The sequence below is a fragment of the Salminus brasiliensis genome, chromosome 19 (genome assembly GCF_030463535.1).
Source record: "Salminus brasiliensis chromosome 19, fSalBra1.hap2, whole genome shotgun sequence".
Taxonomy (NCBI): domain Eukaryota; kingdom Metazoa; phylum Chordata; class Actinopteri; order Characiformes; family Bryconidae; genus Salminus; species Salminus brasiliensis.
This window is the reverse complement of record NC_132896.1, coordinates 13,590,209-13,611,642: the sequence shown is the minus strand read 5'-3', so window position 1 is coordinate 13,611,642 and position 21,434 is coordinate 13,590,209. Positions and strand designations below refer to the sequence as shown.

Below are 21,434 nucleotides of genomic sequence, written 5' to 3'. Positions count from 1 at the left end.
CACATCATATAATGTGTGCCTGTGAGAGAGAAAGAGAGAGAGAGAGAGAGAGAGAAGGAGAAAAAGAGAGAGAGAGAGAGAGAGAGGTAGTTATCATATATATAGCCTATTCGGCACCGTGTGTGAACTTGACAGACTGTGTAATCTGCTTTGTGAAATGTGTGTGTGTGTGTCTATGTGCATGTGTGACGTAGCCTGCTCTCAGGGGAGCTCAGATGAAGCATGATCAAAGCTGATTCAAACTCGGAATGTGTCAGACAAGCCCACCGGCTCCAGCAGAAGCTTTTCATGCTGCAGTGGAGTGTTCGGGCGCATGTATTTGGAATCGGAGGGGGGGTAATTCGAACTTAGCCTATAGGTTTTGAAAGCCCCTGTTTTATCCACAACATTTAATAGCAGTGCTATTAAAATATTAGCTACTGCAAGGCTATACAGTGCCATGTGAAATCTTACTGTGAGTAGAATATGAACAGATCTCCAAATGACATGAAGTTAAATACCCTAAGAGAAAGGCAAATCAAAAGCCCTATTGGACTGTAAAAGCTTCAGGAACCATCACAAAGATTTATCAGAGTCTGGAGTTGTGGTGCACTGTCCTACTGTGCAGCGAAACCTGCACAAACATCTTACCAAGCCTGTTGCATATTGGAAACAAGTCCCGTGGACTGAAGAAGTTAAAATGGAGCTTTTTGGCCGCAGTGAGCAAGTCTATGTTTGCTGTGCAGAATTGCAGTAAAAGAATATCCCACCAACTGTTAAGCATGGGGGTGGATCTATCAAGCTTGCGGCTTGTCTGGCAGCCAGTGGCACATTTCAACAGTGGAGAGTAGAATGGATTCGACTAAATTGAAAATACTAAAATCAAACATCCCACCATCCACAGTGGACAACCTCCTCCATTGAGGCAGTCTCAGGACTCCACCCACAGTTCCAAAAAAGGATATCCTTCTTGTTTTCATGATTCTTAAGCCCAGTCCACAGACTGGTAGGTGTTTTGTTATTTCTGCCCAGTCCTGCCCAAGTTGTCACTTTAAGTTTGTTTTCCAGTTCTGTCCACTAGTTTGCTGCTCCCCTGTGTTATCCTGTTTTGTTTATATTCCCTATTTTGTGTTCACCCTGTTAAATATTAATAAAGTCTTCTCAAGAAAGGCATCGTTCCCTCCCTGCAAGTGTTTCCGGTTTGCTGCCACGCCTAGCCAGCATGACACCGCCACAGTCCCCCACCGAAGTATTATTAAACATCTGTGGATAGATCTCAAAAGAGCAGCGACGCAAGACAGACCAGTAATCTCACAAAACTTAGGATACTTTTGTGAGGAAGATTTGAAAATGTGAAATTAACACTGGAAATGCTAGGTTAGCTGGCTTTTAGCAGCTCGTTAGTAAGTATATATTTATTGTGCATGTTCACAGTATATCACTATGTTCCATAAGTGGTGAAATGAAAGTCTGATTTACATTTTTGCACCTTCATGGTACACTAACATGAGTGCAGTATTTATAATGCATAGTAGATTTTTCCACTTACTTGATTCATTTTTCAGATCTCAAAATTTCCCAATCAGGTCAGTTCCTGAAATTGTGCAGTGATTTTACTGATTTTACAGTGATTATTTTTCATCCAAAAAATAGACAAGTATTTTAATCAATACCACCCACTTTCCATAACTACCCAGAATGGAAGTATACTTTTACAATGATTTTAGTTCACATTTAATTTAAATAAAGCATTTTTTAACAACTGAACATATCCCCTGGAGTTCAGCTAAATCCATCATTAAGAAACAGAAGGAACATGGCCCATGTGTAAATCTGCCTAGAGCAGGCCCTCCTCACTGAGTGGCCGTGCAAGAAGGAGGTAATTCCCTGTGTCAGTGATATGCTTCTCCCTGCTCTGAAGATGGACAGTAACCTGTCATTTGTACAGTAGGAAATGGCTGTCCTCCAGATAGTCTGTAAATAGGAGTAAAATAGAGACAGTTGAGCCAGTTTCTTAGTGGGTTCCGGGTAGATTTATGCCACTGCTGTTGAGCAACGGCTCTGTGCAGCTGTGCCTAATCAGCAACTGGCAGCTAGGTCTGATAGTAGTGCTGAAGCTAGATGGGTCACTCTCCATGGTCCTGACCTACAGTATATGTCAGCACGGACCAACGAAGAGCAGTTCCCTAAATGGCCAGACATCACATTTTTAGCTATTGGAGAACTCTCCTTCTATCCCAAGATACAACCTGATATAAGAAAGAACCTTCACTCAGTAAACCTGGAAGCTGTTTCTCTGTCATTTTGGGCATCACATATACAATGTCATGCAGACATATGGGCAACCCTGGTCACCTCCTTCAGCTTTTTTACAGATGATGTGATGTGTGCTTCAGTTTTGATGAAAAAATACTGTATACTGATCCCTGATCACCCGATGCTCCTGACACCATTCCACGTGTCGTTATGGTACCCTCCTTCTTATTTTTAACCCTTACACATGAAGGCTTATAATGCTGCCAGGTATTTCATTGAATACTCATCATCTACCTGTGAAATGTTTTCCATGTTAGTGGCTGCAACGCAAGCCTAAAGCATGACCAGTCAACGAATTGGAGGAATTGGAGCTCAGTATGACCAGAGAGTTTGATTTTAACCTCATCAGTCCACACTTATTTTTTATTTATTTATTTATTTTCCCTTTTGGAATGTTACGATATGAAACATTTTAGTAGTCGGTAGCAATACCACTCAAATTCTATGTTTCTGGATACCAATTTCAATACCATGAGCCAAAATATTTTTATAAAATATTCTAATTACTTATTTGAGAAAAACAGAATGGGGCTTTTGGTTAGTGTTACCTTCTCTTGTTTTTTAGGTTTTTGTTATTTAAAACAACAATATTGTGCCCCCCGAAAAAAAACCCCAAAAAACAAAAAAAAGAAATCCTTTATTCACCTTTATGGAAATATTTATGAAATATGCAGGGAAATAATGCAAATAGCCTAGGTGTAATTAATTAGTATTAAATATTATATAAAATAAAGTATTAATATTATAAAAACAGTGGCATGTAGCCTTCAAGTTTAAAACAAACAGTACTGTGAAACTCACTCAACCTGTCATGGCACAGCATGTCAACAGTGGTAACGTTACCTAGCCTGGACAAGTTAAGTTAACTTGTTGATTAGAAGAACACTGACCTGGTTCAGTGTAGTCCGATCTGATAGTGACTAGGTGGACCGGGATCGCACACTTTGGAGATGCAGATGCCTAGAGGTTAAGGGATCAGGAGCTTCAGGGTCAAGCAGATACATCCTGCTGCAACTGCCTAGATTGTAAAAGTCCAAAATATAGACAATCTATATAAAGAATACATACTGTTTACTGTGTACTTGGGTAACTTGGTAACTTGGGGGGGGGGGGGGGGGGGAGGTGGCTTGCCTTCAGGACGGAGTGTGAACTAGGATCTTCTGCACAGACAAATTAAACAACTTCATTTCCCTGACTTTCTTCTTATACAACAAAGAAGCCAAACAAAGCCAAGAACGGACCAGCCCTTCCATACTTGATGGCAATGGTCAAAAGCCGATCCGCACCAAGAGCCCTTCGAGCTTCAAGTACAGCTCGGCTCGACCCGCCATCCCTCAAAATCTGCGGAAGACAAGCGTCCAGGCTTTTTTCTGGTGGAATGAGCTTCTCCTGGGTGTCTGAACGGCCGTGTCGCTCGCTGTCTTCAAACGCAGACTGAAGATCCACCTCTTCCGAGAATACTTGGACAATTAGAGTACTATGGTCACCTTATTGTCTTGTGTTTAGTAGTGTCTAAGCTTAGAGGTATCCTTTGAATTGTTGGTCTATTCTAACTAGCTAAGGCTTTTCTTGGGTAAATAGCAAAGCTCTTTGTAAGTCGCTCTGGATAAGAGTGTCTGCTGAATGCCATAAATGTAAATGTAAGGCTTTGGTCACATTTACACATGGCTTGACAGCTGTCCAATCATCCTGACACACTTGAAGCGGTTAGCATTAAATAAACTTCTCAAAAGTCTGAGAAGTAGCTGAAAAGTGCCCCACTTATCCTTATATTCCAAAAATACATTCTTTTGTACTGCAGAGTGCTTGATCCTGAAGAAGCGTCATGCTTGATATTTCATCTTTCGGCTAGTGGAGCGTTCTCCAACTGCTACAAAAAAAAGCATGGCTATTATTTAACTATAGTCCTCAAAGACTGCTTGTACTAATATCATCATCCTCTTTTATTCCTCTAGTCAAGCAAAGTATCTAAAGCTGTCAGACATGTCCAGCTGCAGCGGCGAGTCCTTGCCTTGTGTTCCACAAACGAGGACACTAATTATCGTCCCTTCCTGTGCTCTTTAGGCTGTTGCAGTGGACGCCCCCACCCACTCCTCATTCTGTCGAGCTCAGCTAAATCAGGGTCAGTCCGCCGGGATTGTGCATGATTATTAGAGCTCGTTACTGCACAGTAGCTGTCTCATCATGGGATCGTAGCTTAACGAATCAGTTCGCTTCATCAGCGATTGATTACAGCGATTAAGAGGCAAATCAGTCTCCGCTGCTCCGTTTTGCTTCATTTGACCCGAAAATGTTTTGCCAGAGGCTGCTTCACCAAAAAAGAAGGGGGAGTCGTCTAATTTCGTTAGCGTTGCGATATGTTGCGAGATGGGACGGCTTTTGCAAACGTTTAAAGCTCGTAATATTTAGCATGGGATTTCGGGACTCATTTAAGCCTTCTTAAATATATTGTCATACCCTCTGCATAACTTCTCTGACCGCAGGCTGAACTAGTCCATGGTTAAAATAACGGTAGCGATGTTATTTAAGAAGAATGGAAGAAAAATAACTGTAAAACATGGTGTGGTGTGGGGGGGTTATTTTTATGCAGTTTTTATTTTTCTGATGGTAGATGCTGTACTTTGACATCAACTTCGGCAAGAGCTACCTGTAGATCCCTTTGTAGGACTGTTGGAGACTCTTTATATGTCCTGTGGTCTTGGGCTGAACTTGCTACGATGGCCTGGTCTGGCCATGTTGGCAGTTGTTATAAGTGTTCTCCACTTTTTCAGCATTATTTTGTTCCCAGACTCATCTACAACCTTCTTTTGGAGAACCTCAGAGAGCTCTGTGGATCTTGCTATGATGATGATACCACTCACTTCAACAAAAAAGACTAAATCGACTAATGCTACTCATACACTATAAGACTTTGTAAAGACTCTGAGAAAACTCTCTCACAATTAAAGATCATTTAAAGCCTGATAATCTTGCAGGTTCACTGTATATTTGCAGGATTGCATCTAGATTCCTTTTGAGATTATTTCCCTTCATAATCCTGGTGGATTTACGAGAAGAGAAACTGTTGAACAGTGGAGCAGAAGCAGCTGTTGGCCAGTTGTGCAGTAGTTTGTTTGGGGAACAAAAAAAAGACACTGCAGAATGTGGACACGATCCTGGTTAAATAAACAGGGACAGCAAGTAAATTTGTAAATTTGCCTGCAACAGTGAAATTTTTTAGCTGAAGTGCTGCACCTGATTGTAAGTTTAGGCATTTTTTATAAGTTGTAGTGAGTGTGGGGGAGTCCTATTTTATAGAACATAAAAGGTCCAAAAGGTTTAAATATGATGATAAAAAAGTGTTTTCCAAAATAAAAATGTGGAGATAGCAGCAGTGTGACCTATTACACATTTTCTGCCAGTTTGATTGACTCCCAGCTTCTGGTTTTGTGTACAAACCAGCCATACAGGTCTCAAAAGGCTGTTATTTAGAAAGTTTCTTCAGCGGAGACAGCAGACACTGTAGCTAGTTGGCGGCACAAGGCTCAAACACATGCTGAAAGACTGTTTACCAACAGAATAACCCTACTTCAACCCTTGGGAAGACATATTTGTGTGCAGGTCGTGATGCAACTCTTCCACGTATTGTTTTACAGAGTCTATTCCTGTAGCCCATGTAGAATTACACCCCTGTACAGTGTTGTAGTGGGAACTTCACTTATAATTATATTCCAATGAACTTTTTCTTTGCTTTTTTTTCCACATGAGCTTGTTTACAGCTTCATTATTTCACTGTCGTCTGTAAACCCTTCGCCTCTCAAGTGTGCGGGTTAGTAGGTGGGGTTATGGACAGTTTACAGCAGTGGTGGGAAGCTCCGCACCTGAAAGGGCCAAATTCCTGCACAGTTTTGTTTAGTAGAGTAGTATCTGCTAGAGCAGAGAAATCAACAAACTCTACTGGACTCTGGTCCCTCGGTTGCCAACGCCTGGTTTACATGATTGGCAGCAGCCTTAATAAATCAAATGTAACTTCATGTGTGGACTGAGCGCATGTTGCAGTCGCCTGAGGACACTTTTTGTGCTGTGCCTGAACTAAAATGTACACTATATGGACAAAAGTATTGGAACACCTATGCATTATACCTACAGGAGCCTCCCGTTCTAAAAATCCCACATTAATATGGTATCTTGGTTGCCTGTATTGGACACACTAATTCGGGCTACGGCATTTTAATAGGTTGACAGTACAGTAAAAGAAAGAATGCTCTTCTAAAGGGGGAAGTGCTACACTGAAACTTTTTTAATGGGTGGAGCCTAGCTTGACCTGGAAACTTGCAAGTCCTAGACTTGCATAGAAACTGCACTGATGCAGTAAGCCTTCACTTGGTCTGTAGCCTTGTATTTGTGCGCTGCATGATGTCAGAAAGTGTGTCCGTGAGTGAGACTGGGCAAGAAAGTGCATACGTGATTTAGACTGGAGTGGACACTGCATATCAATGGGCCTCTACACACCACCCTGATCATTTCCCTTTTTATGACATCATATGATTTATGAGAGGGGTCCATCTCCAGGGCCGAACTTACCAAAGCCGCACTGCGTCAGTCTCTTTCTCTCTCTCTCTCTCTCTCTCTCGAGATTTTTCTTGCTCTCTCGCTCACAAACACACACACACACATGCATGCACTCCCTGGTAGTGTGCCAGCAGTATGTAATGAATCATCTTAGTCTCGTTTTGCCATTTGGTATGTGGAGCAATTAAGTGGAATTTCAGCCTTTCCCTTTCCATAGTCCAGTCTTAAAAAAGTAAACTTGCTTAGTAAAATCTAACATGGATATTTTATGTAGGTAAGCAGGTTTAAGGACACCACTGCATCTGCAATCCTTTCTTAACATTACCCCTAACGTTTTGTACTGTTAAAGTTTATAAATACCAATTTGTGTGTGTGTGTGTGTACATTACTGAATGTATCTAGGTGGTTGCAATCTGGCTACCTAAATAGTAAAAAAGTAGCCAGGCTAAAGTACAGCCTCCACATGGTGGGGTTAGTTTTTTTTTAAAGAAATGTTTTACATACACTATATGTCCAAATGGTTTGGACACCACCTCAGCTACTTTAAGTTGCACCCAATGTCTTGTCTAGCCCCTGTAGAGAAGGATTACCAGACTCTCTGGACTAGATAAACATGAACTTAATGCCATGCATGGGCTAGAGGGGTATAAAGTCCCCCAGCAATGAGCTGTTGAGCAGTGGAATTATGTTGTTTAGTGCTCCAGTCAATGCTTTAGGGATGGGCATTGCTACTCCAGGCAGGCAAAGGCTCACAAGAACTACTGCCTCAGTCCACGTGCTTCTTTCACTTTTCATGCCAGTTCTCTGTTCAGTCTCTTGTCCAGAAATGCATGTAAGCAAGTTGTTCAAAACATCTATTCTTCAGTTCTCCACAAGCTGAAGCTCAAGTGCAATTGGGTTATGCAACAAGGCAATGACCTCTGAATCGCTCCAAAGAAGCAAAATTGAGGTTTTGGAGTGGACTATGACATTGAGATGCTGTGGCAGGACCCTAAAAGGACCACTTTTCTGCATTTTTGACCTTCGACAACTGAATTGATTGTTTAAAATGTTTCCTCATTTTCTAATTGCTTTAAATTACATTTGAAACAGTGATTATTATGATTGCTATTAATACTTATTGATATAATCTGAAACCATCTAGTGCAACAAATATAACGAAAAAGAAGAAATCAGGAGAGGAAAATACTTTTTTGCTGACACTCTTTACTAGTACATCAAGACAGACATATGAGTACCATTTAGTCAACGGCATCATTTTCAGTCATACTCATTATGTGCTTTTATAACAAGTGGTCCATTCCTCTATTTTGTTGACATCTGCCTTGTTGTCCGCTTTGTGGGAGTACAGCATGTTTTCGGCCAGCCACTGACAGCCTGCGAGGCTGATGGATCAGGAGGATTTATTTGTTTTCTTTGGAGTGGATGTGTGTGGATGTGTGTGTGTCTGTGGGCTTGGTTGTCTTCAGTCTTGTTAGACATAAGATCGCTGACCAGCAAAAATGCTCTGGAATGTGGTCAGAGTGGAGCAACCTTAAATGCATGTGCACAACGTGTGTGTGTGTGTGTGTGTGTTGCGGCTGTGGCCGAGTGTCACTCCACTTCTTGGCACTCAGCAGTTTTACTGAAAGTCCATTATTAAAGAAACGAATAAAACTAAATCCTCACTCACATCTTCATTAATCTGCCACAATGAATTAGACAGCACCATTACTCATACACACTTATACACACACACACACACACACACACATACACACACTCCACTCACTCCTTACTCCAGTTTCTCTCTTCTTTTTTTTTTAAATAATGCATTATTCACAAAGCAGTTCCTCCAACCTTGCAGGAAAAGTTTTCTCGGAGACAACTGTGAAAGATGGCATCGCTACTGGTTACGGTATTGCTAAGTACTTAATCTACTGCTACGGCTGAATGTATTCATCTACATATTTATTAAACACGCTAATGTAAAGCATTAGGATGTCCAAATCAGGGTAGAGAGCAAAAGGGTGAACCAGACGGATGCTGACACCTCTCCTCACGACGGCAGCGTTGACACTGGGTAGCTGGTTCTGCTTACGCAGTGTAAATGCAGTGTGGATTCTCACTCCAAACTTTCTGCTCTGAACCTTACAGTGAAAGCCGGAGCTGAAAGGAGTGCAGCGTTTGTTCTCTGGACTCGAGGCTCTTGTAGTGGGTGCAGCTGTAGGGAAAGGGGGGGAAAAAGTGCCATCCATCTGTTCCTGAGGGAGAGAAGTGTTTCATACAGGAGCCTACGAAATGGGCCAGTGTGTGTGTGTGTGTGTGTGTGTGTGTGTGTGTGTGTGTGTGTGTGTGTGTGTGTGTGTGTAAGAGAGAGGAATGTGGATAAAGTCAAGGGAGAGGCTGGATCCATGATTGAACACTCTGCTTTTAATTGGTACCTTCAAGCATTGCCCTATATCACTACGCACTTACATCTCCCCTCTCTCTTTCTCTCCTTCTATGTCTCTCTATCTCTCTCTCTCTAGCTGGCTAGCTTGCTCTCTTGCAGTTAAAGCAGTAAATATTCATTGATGGCTTCTCTCAGAGGCAGGAATAATTAGTAGTAATGCAAAGAGAGAGAGAGGTAGAGAGAGAGGCAGAAAGGCATTGGACAGAAATGATCCCATTAGGTCCCGCGAGAAAAGCCTCCCATGCGCTCCATTCATTCGTATCCAGCACAATGATCAATGCGCGGAATTAAAATTTCATTATCAACGCCCAGTAGGTAACTCCGCTTGGAGAAAGCCTTCTTATGGGATACATACAGACTGTCGCTCTAGCATAATAGCATTATTAATATCGTTATTACTTTACTGAATATTGCGCTAATAGCTCCAGTTGTCCCTGTCATAACTCCTGTCAGCACTCTTTTTCACTATCGACACATAGATTAATGGGAATAGGTGTACCTGTATATTCAATCACTGCAGAAAGGAAGTTCTCCGAAGCAATAATCATGGAAATTAAGGTGGTACATTTTTTTTCTTTTTTTTTTTTGCCCCACACAGATTTCGTCTTTTCATTATTTCCGCTGTCATCGCTGCATGTTTCTGTTACCCTGCCTGCCTAAAATGATTCACCGCGTCATTATCATATCAAATCCCTTCATTTGTGCCTGACTCTATTACGGCTGCTATCTCCATCATTTCCCCATTACCTAGGCTTATTGCTGTGTCATCGCTGCTTAATCCGCCACTGCCCAGGTCTCTTTTCCATCACTGCCCAATCTCAGTTATCCTTTAATCTCCCCTCTGTGAAGGGCAGTCTGGATTAGCTCTCTTTACATGTAGTCTGATCCAGGTAATCCTCCCCCCTGGCAGGTCTTAGTCTTAGTCTGGATGCCGCAGTCTTGCCCAGCAGGGCTTTGTGAGAGTAGGCAGGTGGAGGCGGTAACTGCACCCTTTCCTGATGAGTGTTTGAGTCTAGTGGCTAGGGACGGATGGTATGAACTCAATGACAAATTACGGCCATGTTCATTTCTTTTATTATTACTACATGTGATGCAATGGGAATCTATTTCATTAAATGATACAATAAAGACATTTTCCCCCTATACAGTGGCATGCAAAAGTTTGGGCACCCAGGTCACAGTACCTGTTGCAATAAATAGCTAATTGAGTAGAGGATGACCTGCTTTCCAAAAGGCATCTTTAACAGTCTTTAAGTTCTTGTTTGAGGGAGTTTTGCCCATCCTATCTTGCAAAAGGCTTGTAGTTCTGTAAGATTCTTGGGCCGCCTTGCATTTACAGCTTTTTTTAGCCCTATATAGAACCACTGGCTGCAACACAAGCCCACAGCAACAGTTGAAGAGGTAGAGGTCTACTAGCCTGACCATCAGTCCACAGGATTTTTAAACTGCATAAGGCTTCTTTAGATGTTCCTTTTGAAATGACTGATGCTTCATTTTGTGGTGAGGATGCAGGAAAGACTGTCTTCTGATGACACGTCCATGAAGGTTCACACAGGTGTTGCTGCACAGTAGAATAGTGCACCACCACCCCAGAGTCTGCAAAGTATTCTTCTTTTGCAGTCAAATAGAGGTTTCGATTTGCCTTTGCAGCAATTCCACAAGCAGTTCTCTTGGAAAGAGAAAAGCTTTGCTGTCTTCTGTATAGCCTTCCCCTCCTTTGTGGACAGCAGTTATTTTAATGTTCAGAGTGCAAAGAAGCTGCTCAAAGCAGCCCAGGGCTTTGAGGAGTCGCAATATTTATAAAGCTTCGAAATGTCTATCACCTGGCCTTTCCTAATGGTGATTGTGAACAGCCATAGCCCTGGCAGACTAATTAAAGTCTTGGTTAAAGACCTTGGTTAAAGTTTTCAGAGAGCTCAGGTCTTTGGGAGTGCCCCAATTTAGTTTTGTGGTACATTTCTCAAAGTGCAAAATAGCCAACTTTTTACTTTAGTAATTTGGCAAAGAATTTTCTAGTGAATGATATTATTTAGTTATTAACAATTTTATAAATGCATTTATTCTTCTCAGATTTATGTACTTTGTCCAACACTGATGACTGAGCAGTGTGAACTAGGAAACTGGATCAGGCATGTTTCTCTATATCTGTCCTGCCTGCAGCACACTGCATTGAATGTCATCTGCACCATCTCGACGGGATTTCTTTGTCCAGCTAGCATGAATAGGCAGGTCGATGAGGCAGCTCTGCTTTGCTCAGTTCATGAAAAATGTGACTTCATTGGCCGGAAGTCACCCTCTTGTGAGACACTTTTTGGGGGTATGGTTTTAACCCCGGCTTTCAGCTCAGCTACGCAGCGAGCTGGCCTGCTCTGTCCCGTCGCCTCAGGTGGGAGTCCCGGCTGATTGGCCGCCGTTTCTGCCATCTGATTCATGCACCTGACTCCAGGCGGTTGTATCTTGCTCTCGCTCTCCTTCCGCCAACGTAATGAGAACCACCATTCATCACGATAATACCCTTATTATTCAAACTGAGCCGGACTCTACGGAGATGGAGATCGACGAGGCTAGGGAAAACGGGAACCAGCCAAAGTATGAAATTGAGAGAAGCAGCACAGGGGTATTGCACAAGATATTTTTCATTTTTGAGTTAAGTTTTTGATTTTTTTTTTCCCAGTCTTGGACTGGAGCTACAATGCTAATGTTGCTAACAGGTAATTTGCTTACCATATGAAGTTACTTCATTTTATAGTTTATGAGACTGTATGTTATACTTCTATCCATAGAACTGTGCATTGCAATACTAAACATAGTATTAGGAAGACAAAATATAGTACACATATGTGTGTGTGTGTGTGTGTGTGTGTGTGTGGTTTGTTTGTGTATCTGTGTGTGTATTCATTCATACTGGCTCCCATTGCGGTTGGATGCAGTAAACACTGCTAGCATGTGTCCAGTCCGTGATCGTGTCAGATTGCATGGAGGTGTTGTCGAGGTGTACTTTGCTAATGGGTCTGCACGGTAGGGCACAGAGAGTTCCTGCAGTGAGCTGTGTGAAGCTGACACGGTTGTTAGTGCTCGGGGAGTTGCCTGCTGAGATCGCCCTGGGCTCTCCTGTCTGTTCTCAAACGCATCAGTGTCACCGCTGCTGCGCTGCATGTTCACTGTGGAGCTGGCGACAGTCAGGTGGTTGTAGCTTGTGCCTTCACCCACCCCCCCCCCCCACCCACCCCCCACCCCCTTTATCTCTTTTTCCCTTCAGGACTATACATATTTCGCTACATATCATATAAGTAGTCCTTAGTAGAGTTTAAGGTGTGTTTAGGGCCATTGCCCTGCTGTAGAAGCCATCCCTTTTTTTCATCCTCAGTCTTTACAGAATGTGTGATGTTTATTTTCAACATTTGCTGGTATTTCACTAAATCCAGTGAAATGTGAAGTGTTCCCCAGGCAACCGGCTGCAACGCAACCCCACAGCAGGATCGACTGTTAATCCGTACTTAATAGTTGGACATATGTTCTTCTCATGAAATTGTTTTTTTCTCCAAACGTACCCTTTTCTCATTATATCTTTACACACCTATAGACTATGGGTGCATTATATACACACACTTTACATTTCATTATTTCCTCTGAGGATATGACATATATCCATATTTTGCAGAACTTTATCATTTATTGCTCCAATGCAAAGAAAATCTCTTAATATGTTGGATGTTGGTATTCTCTCCCTCTCTCTCTCTCTCTCTCTGACTTTCTATGTCTCTCTCTCATGCTTTTTCTAAAACAGAGGATGGTTATGAGCAGTTTCGAGTGGCTGAAAAGGCTCATGGGAACTGGATGAAGCTGTATATGGAGGGGAATGCATCGGAGGTCCTGGGAAACATGGGAAAGAAAGTGCTAAAGCAGTATCTGGAGGCCCTTCAAGCCATGAGTGCAGCACTCAGCAAACAGCTGGGCAAATACGACATCTACTCCATGATTGTGGGCATGGTCCTCATATTACAGGTACACACTAAACACACACATTTCATTTTCAAGAAAGAATAGGGCCCAGGTGGAGTGTGTTATTTTTTCACAATTTCCATTTCCATTGCATTACCTTCCATTTTGGTCATTTCTGTACCACCATTCATTATTCCCCTCTGGCATCAGTGGCCCGTGGGGCACCGCCAATGGGAGGCATTCCATATGCGAGAAGCCCATTCTCGGTACACCTTTACTACAGTGGCTCTAGAGCTTCGTACGAAGTTAGTGAGGTGCTTTCCGAGTTGCTAACACCTCTCGCCCACTGTCGCAGTCATTTTAGAAGTGTGGTTACACAGGTGGTCATAATTCTGAAAAGCTGGTGTCAGCAGTTGTTTTATGTCCGAGTCTCTAATGGCAACAAGAGATTGAGGCACTGGATAGTATAATCATGTTAAATTTGGTCACAATTCTAAGTGAATCCATATTTATATGGGAAAAATTTATCTTCTCTGCTTTCTCAGAGAACATGGTTAATCCTGTTTATCTGGGTTTAGTGAGGCACAGTATGTGCAAAAAGTCTTCTTATTATTATTTTATGTTCAACCATTTCATAGTACACACCAGCTATCTTTAGTGTAAAATATATGTGTTTAATATGCTTGATTTTTCATGGCACTGACTTCTCACTCATTTACAGCTGATAATTTGCTAACTTCTTGAACACACAACCTCGTTTCATGATCAGAGTTACATAAATGTACAGTACATGAGTAGCTTGAACACATGACTTTGCAAGGCCGAGCACACTTTGTAGACTTCTGAGGTAACACAGGGAGGGGCATAGGGGTGGGTGGTCTGGTCAATCTTGGCCTGAATGACTCCCCTGCTCTACAGTCAGCCGTCAGCCAAGTCATTAAATGCTACATTAGCCTGATTCTCATCCCTGATAATCTCCTGAGGAGCTCACCAATCTGAACTGGCAGTCTTTTTAGATTTGAGCTGTAAACAGGTGTGTCTTGACTGAAGCTCTTCAACACACCGATGCCCTAAAGTTACAAGTTAGGTGCAGAATATTGATTAGACCAGTGTTTTTCCAATTCCAGTCCTGGAGCCTGTCTTGCACTGCACAGTTTCATATTTTCCTTGCTCTGACACTAGTGATTTAGCTCCTGATTTAGTGCTTAATCATTACCCAGTGGCATAACTGTGGGGGGAAAAACAGACTCCTCTGCCACAGGGCTCCGAACTGCTGCTGGTAATGAAGATAGAAACCAGAAACGAATGGTATTTTGTTGGGAATGAAAATGCAACGGAAAACAGATTCATCCTTGAGTGTCCCAAAGTAGAGAAATTAGGTTCGTAAAATTATTTTTCATTCTGTTTCCACTAGCTTATTATTTATCTAACTTCCACATCAAGTCTCACATGAGTTCCTTTTTCATTTTTTCATTTTACGTGGACTGTGCAGAATAGGCCTATTGAAATTACATCTCTATTGACATTACCATTGCTCTATATTCCATATCCAGTGTGGATCATTACAAGCACAATTGCTGGGTCTAACACCATTCCTCTAACATCTAATGGCAAGGCTACATTACATACACAAGTAAGAGTAACCGCCTCTACTGTCCAGGCAAAGCATTCTACTAGATTGTGGAGCATTGCGGTGAGGATTTAATTAACAAGCGCATTTTGTGAGGTCGGGATGTTGGAGGATTGCCTCCGCACCTTGTCTCCAACTCATCAACTCATTCCAAAAGTATTGGATGGAGCACTAACCATCATTCCAGAGAACACAGTTCCACTGCTACCCAGCTCCATGCTGCAGGGTTTTTTTATTCATTTAACCCATGCCAGGCATTTGGCATGGTGCCAGTCGGTTCATGTTCATTGGTACCAGAGTGTCCAATTCTATTGGCAATACTTGTATACAGGGACTAGACTAGCTGTTTGTGTGTGTGTATTTGTGTGTGTGTGTGCATTTGCACATCTGTCACAGCCATGGGTGCAACGTAAAGTAGCTGAATGCATTCATTAGAAGGGGTGTCCACAAACATTTGGACATGTAGTGAACATTACCACAAAACTGCAAATTTCATTGCAAGTGGCAAGCCAGGACTCTGGAGTCAGTATGGAGCCAGTAGAACATCTATATCTGTTGCATTTGGCTGATTCTCTTATGCAGAGCGATTTACCTTTGAATCATGTAACTCAGGCAGCTCCGTCTAGCACCAGGACTCTTGTCCAAGGACCCTTAGTAGTGTAGTGTGCTGTGCTTTTCTGTCTGGGAAATCGAACCCCACCTGACCACAAGCAAGGTTGTTATCCACTGCTCTACACTAATTTGTTGTTGAACTCAATTAAAGCAGCCCTATGGAAAATTGGTATTTCTTGCTCCTGGGCTCCCCTTGCAGTGAGGATGAAGTGTAATTTGCACTTTGAGCCACCACTAAAGAGCACTGACAGTGCAATATTATTACCACCAGACTGTACACAAGTGTGACCCAGGTTATGCAGCGTTGTGCAGTTCTCGCAAGCATTGTCCTGCCCACTTCTCCCACAAGTTAAAGTGTGGTTAGCAGCATGCCGAGCCAGGAGTAGCAACAACAGTGGCGCTGATGTCTTTATTACATGTCAGTGAAGCATCACAATATTTTTTAAGCTGTTGTTTTAAGGTAAAATGTGACATACTGTTGCTTTAACTAAATCACTGCACAGCAATTCCCACATGTTCTAGTCCTAGATTGCTACAGAATTTTCATGAAAATCTTTATTTATTTTTTTATTTTTTTTAATCCAACCAGTTGCAACTTTAGCATCGGAGTTCCTTCTCCATAAAGATTTTGGATGACATTTCAAGTTAGTGGAGACCTGCTGAAGGCCTCTTGAGAACCTGAGGTATTTCAAACGGATCACATGTCCCTGTGCCCCCAAGATTCCTCGGCTTTTATTGACTCACTGAAGACTGCAGCCTTTTAATAATTGATTGCGCTTTCACAGAACTGCAGATTCCTGCAGGTTTCTGGTTTCCATAGGTGGCTGTTTTGTGAGGAGGGATTGTCGTCGATTTGTGTCAGCTGCATGCAATCAAGCCATTTACTCCTCCAGCTGGAAAATGACTATGTAAATTATAATGACTATAATGGTCATTATATCATCATCAGAATGTATTATTTATCATGCATATCATAACCAACCATATATATATATATATATATATATATATATATATATATATATATATATATATATATTTCTTTGCCACTGTTAACACCCCTGCAGTTTGAGAATACAGAGTTACAGAGTACCGCAGCAGCCTTATCCCCCCCCCAGCTGTGTGTTAGTGTGTGTGAAGGTATTTTGCCTGTCGCTGTGTAGAGGTGAGACACCCCTGTGGTTGTGTTCTGTTTCCGCATTGTTTAATTATGGTGCCTAAATGAAGTGTGGCTGTTTTAGAAGTCAGCACATTTACCCAGTGGAGCGTGTTTGGTGCTGCTCTCTTGGTGGTGGAGGTCTTTTTGTCCGTTTTATCTGCAAAGGCACTTTCTTTGGAGGTTCCATTTATGAAAGTGCGCTATTATGCTCTGACTCAAAGGAAGAACCCAAGCTTTGAGACTTGTGAGACGCAGCGTGTGTCCCAGGAGGTGCCTCCCAAATGAATTAACAATGCACACACAGACACACACACACACACCCCTGCTTGAAAAACCAACCCAAAAGCAACAACAGAAAATGTTGCGTTTGATTTACTGCTTTTTCCCCCCCTCCTCCCCCTCTCTTCTCTGAGGTTTATCATTTAAATGGGTCATTTGATGGGGGAAAAGAGCAAGAAAACAGCAAACAAAATCAAGCTCCCGCAGCTGCTGGGACATTCCAGATTGGTAGACTGCTGTCTTGAGATCCGCGGGACGGATGCTGTCTTTCTAGCTTTACAAGCGGTTGTTTGTGCTTTGGTAGTTTGAGGATTTCGCAACTTTACTGTCCCATTTAAGCTGCTAAAGAAGCTGCTAGAAGTGCTGTCCTGTGGATGTTTTGCAAACTTTAAGGTTCCGTGTGGACGTCTTCCCTTTTCACTTTTTTTTATTTATTTATTTATTTTTATTTTTTTTAAAGCTGTGTCCTGCTTTGGACTCTGCATGCTCATACCAGCCTCTAAGACCAATTCTACTCTTTTATGATAATTATGACAGGCTCAGCTGTGTGTGTGTGTGTGTGTGTGTGTGTGTGTGTGTGTGTGTGTGTGCTCGTCTCTTTTCAGAAGAACAGTTCCCTGCTTTTTAAAACTAACAAGAGGGATTCGGCCACACTTCCTTTTTTCTTTTGGGTTAAAAGTTGTGGAGATGTTGAGGTGTCGTGTGTGTGTGTGTGTGTGTGTGTGTGTGTGTGTGTCTGTCTCATCAAACACTGTCCTCAGCTCCAGTTATGGTCCCAGAGAGGGAGTCATCCTCAGCTGGAGGGAGCCCAGACTCAGGGTACGGAGCAGAGCATGGAAGAGAGGAGTGTGTGTTTCAAAGTTCCCACTTTGACGGGCACGGCTTTGATGCCAAGCAAGGACACCGCGGCAGTGGCTTGTCCTTTTCTGCAGCTCCTTCTCCTGTTCTCACGGCTCCACGGAGACTCTGAGTAGGAGTTCATTCACCAGCTCCCTTAGTGATGGGCAATATTGCTCAAGTTTTGTTTCACAGTATTTTGCTGCCGGTGTATCAGGCTTGTGTGAACCTACAATAGTCATAGTTCATGTTCCCATGACGTTTTCCAGCCTGACTTCATCCCTGAGGTTTAAGTCGCGGTCACACTACAGACTTGCGGTCTGCGTCACCCTCGGGTTGGACCAGAAGCCTGGTCATTAAAAAGTCTGTCGTTTGGGTGCTCTTAGCTAGTGAACTTGTTAATCATAAACAGTCGAAACATAAGAAGACCTTAATACTGGAAACAGCACAGCGCTGCTCACCCAGATCTGCTGTGGTTGACAGCAGGGGGATGATTAGCTTGGAGCTGACGTAGCACGTTGGCTAACACAACTTCTATAAACAGTAAAACGTACAAGGTAACCTAATTATGCCATGTCTTTATACTCACCACAGTACATAACTGCTCACTGCGTTTTAGTCTAAAAGCTCCTCTCAGCTGAGGAGGTATCGTAGCTATTAACATACATATAGCAAGTAAACAGTGCTGTCACAGAAAGACGATGATAATACAGTCTCCGGTCTGACTGACTGTGCTGTCTCTCTTTTTTATTTGCATCTTTCGTAAGGAAGGAAACGGTCATGATTTGACATGGCTAACATCAGCCTTTCTTCTGTTTTTGGGTCCCCAGAGCTAGCCAGAGTGCAGCCAGTGTTTGCAACAGTGAGGCTTACCCTGTGCTGCTTAACCAGCTGGTGTATATTACACTATCTATATATGTATTATAGTGTATATTATTAACCAGGATAGTGTATGTTACACTGGCCTTGATGGTCGACCGGCTTGGTCTTGCTGTTCATTCTGGTTGACCAGCTTGGTGATGCTTGTCATGCTGGTCGACCAGTATGGTCAAGCTTGTTCATGTTGTTTGTCTAGCTTGGTCAGGTTGAACATGCTTGTAGACCAGCTAAACCATAAAACACACCCTATGCAGATCAAGCGCTAGGCTGCTCAGCCAGCTTGACCAACTTGAGCTGGCCATGCTGTACAACTGCACAGTGGAACATGATGACGTATAACTCCATAATATCTGTGTCTCCAGTACTTGTAATGTGTCTTATGTCTGTTTTTGACACTTTTTATTTAATGAAACACAAATATCGTAGCCGTATTGCCTGACACTCATTGTTAAGGGTCTCAGATTGGGTTGACTAGGGCTAAACAAAACCTGGATCGGGACATTCCTAGTAACCACTAAAAACTAGAACTGCCTTGATTCTGTGTATGCTTAGTTTCTCAATACATGAACGTGTCCTCCATTTAATTAAAATACACACTGAACCTGCGTCAACTCTCTGCCTCTTTTTGTCGGTGTATCCTTGCTGCAGGTGCTGGTGCTGTTGCTGCTAGCCATGCCGGAGGCTCTGAGCGGGGCAGCATGTGTGGATGTACCTGTAGCCTCCGCCTTCCTCTCCCTGCCCTTCTACCTCCTGTGCCTGCTAGGCTCCTCCGTGCACGTCCTGGTGTGCACCTCCGCCGAGGCGTCCTGCTACTTCTGCTCCCTGCCCTGGCTCCTGGCCTTCTTTGCCATCTTCTTCTTCTCAGCCTTACTATGTTCCCTGGTTGCCATGGCAGCCAAGTGGGTCCCCTTACCCGGCAACTCTCAGCCTAAGGTGAGTAAACTCGAAGACGAATGAACAAAGAGGGACCACAGTTGGTCAGAACCGTTGCTCGGAAGTTCGGAATACTGGCTCAAACTTTTTAAGACACATAGTTGCCACATGCTTTGGAAACAACTTTGCTTTGCATTACATATATTTATAAAAAAGCAATCCCATGCTACTGACAACATCTCCTTGTGTTCTGTGATGTTTCCCTTGAATTCACATTGTTTTCACCATAATTCCAGCACTGAAAATAACTAGATAGTGAAGGGAAATGCAGCCAAAACTAGGACCTCTTTCTAAACAACCAGATTGTAAATCATCTTAACATCAATACTAGGGGCTGCAACTAATGATTATTTTAATAATCGATTAATCTGTCAATCTTTTTTTTGATTAATTGATGAATCGGATTATACACACATTATTATTTTTCACACGTCTTTATTTAAAAATAGAACATTGAATAACAGAGCAAATAAGTGCATACAATAATTCAATAATAATAGAGTAAATTAAATCAAATGTATTCATAAATTAAAAATAAAATAAATCAAATAAGAAAGAAAAATACATGCATTGCTGTTGCAAACACTGCATTTCCAGCATAGACGAAGCGCCGCAGGTGGCGTAAATGGATATGACGAGGTGAGTAACACATAAATCGTGCAACACAAGGAATCAAAGGAATGAAATTCGTTGCCAACACTTTTAATAATCGATTATTATCGATTTTATCGATTTGTTGTTGCAGCCCTAATTAATACAGCACTCTTCAACAACATCTGCTAACAGCAACATTGCTGTGGCCAGGAATAGGCAGTATTTATGATAGATAAATAAATATCTGTTTAAAATACAGTAAAAAAAAAAAAAAAAAAAAGTATTACAAATTATTTTTGGGGAAAAAAGCCATAAAAAGAGCCATCTACCCGCCCGAAGAGAGCCAGGCCAATTATGCTCTCTCTAGCTCCGGCTGCTGATGGCAGGCAGCAAACAAGATAAAAATGTTTTGCGTGACCGATGGGTTCTGTTTTTGAGTCTTGGTTCCTCTCAAGGTTTCCTTTTCTTGCCACCGTCACCATTGACTTGGATCTCTGTAAAGGTACTTCACAGAAGATCTGTGTAAATGAAACTTTAGGATGTTTTCACACCTTTAAGTCCAGACCAAGGTTCACCTTTTTATTATATTATATACATTTTATACATTATACATATTATGCACTTTGCATGATACGTCTGCTAACGTCCCGGCGTCATCACCTACATGGGCTGAATCTACCTATACTTGACACTGATTGATTTGTAGAAGGTAGCCTTTCCCAGATAAAATGAATGAACAGATTTGTAGGTCGCATAACTGGTCTTTATACTAGTAGAACCAACTTCAGGCACAGTACTCGAAACTATTCAAATTCCCCATATGAATGTAGCCGACAGATAAGGGCGAAGAGATGGCAAGCAGTCATTTAGTCTCCCCATGTGCTGCCACGACTCATTTCTGCTGCTTTTTTGGTTCTTTTTCTTCTTCTGTTGTCTGATGGGTGACGATAGCCTGCCTCAACTTTCTGTCATTGGTCATCTGAGAAAGTGTTCCACACTGCAAACGAACTGGACCATCGTTTAGTTGATCCAGACCTAGACCACCTCTCACAGACTGAAAAAGTCTGGTTTCATGGTCCGTCGGAAAAGTATGGACAATGTAATTTGATGCATCTCTGCCCATCCCTGATCATGACTGCCTCAGTAGTTACCCTTTGCATCCTTCATTTAGGAGGATGGATGAGAGCAAGCAGGCAGTGTAAATAAATAGATGTTGCTAACAAGAGAAATCCTACAGCTATTAAATCAGGATTACATCAAGAATATTTGTGCAAAAAGAGAGTGAGAAG

At 42.3% G+C, this 21,434-nt stretch overlaps 1 protein-coding gene across 2 annotated transcripts in view; it reads left to right on the top strand.

Moving 5' to 3' along the window:
• Positions 1-21,434, top strand: part of pigg (phosphatidylinositol glycan anchor biosynthesis class G (EMM blood group)) — a 130,054-nt gene that overhangs the window by 43,807 nt on the left and 64,813 nt on the right. For both annotated transcript variants that reach the window (XM_072663680.1, XM_072663681.1), the window contains exons 7-8: positions 13,068-13,285; positions 19,267-19,551. In XM_072663680.1, coding sequence (XP_072519781.1) covers positions 13,068-13,285; positions 19,267-19,551 — 503 coding nt within the window. The remainder of the gene's footprint in view (positions 1-13,067; positions 13,286-19,266; positions 19,552-21,434) is intronic.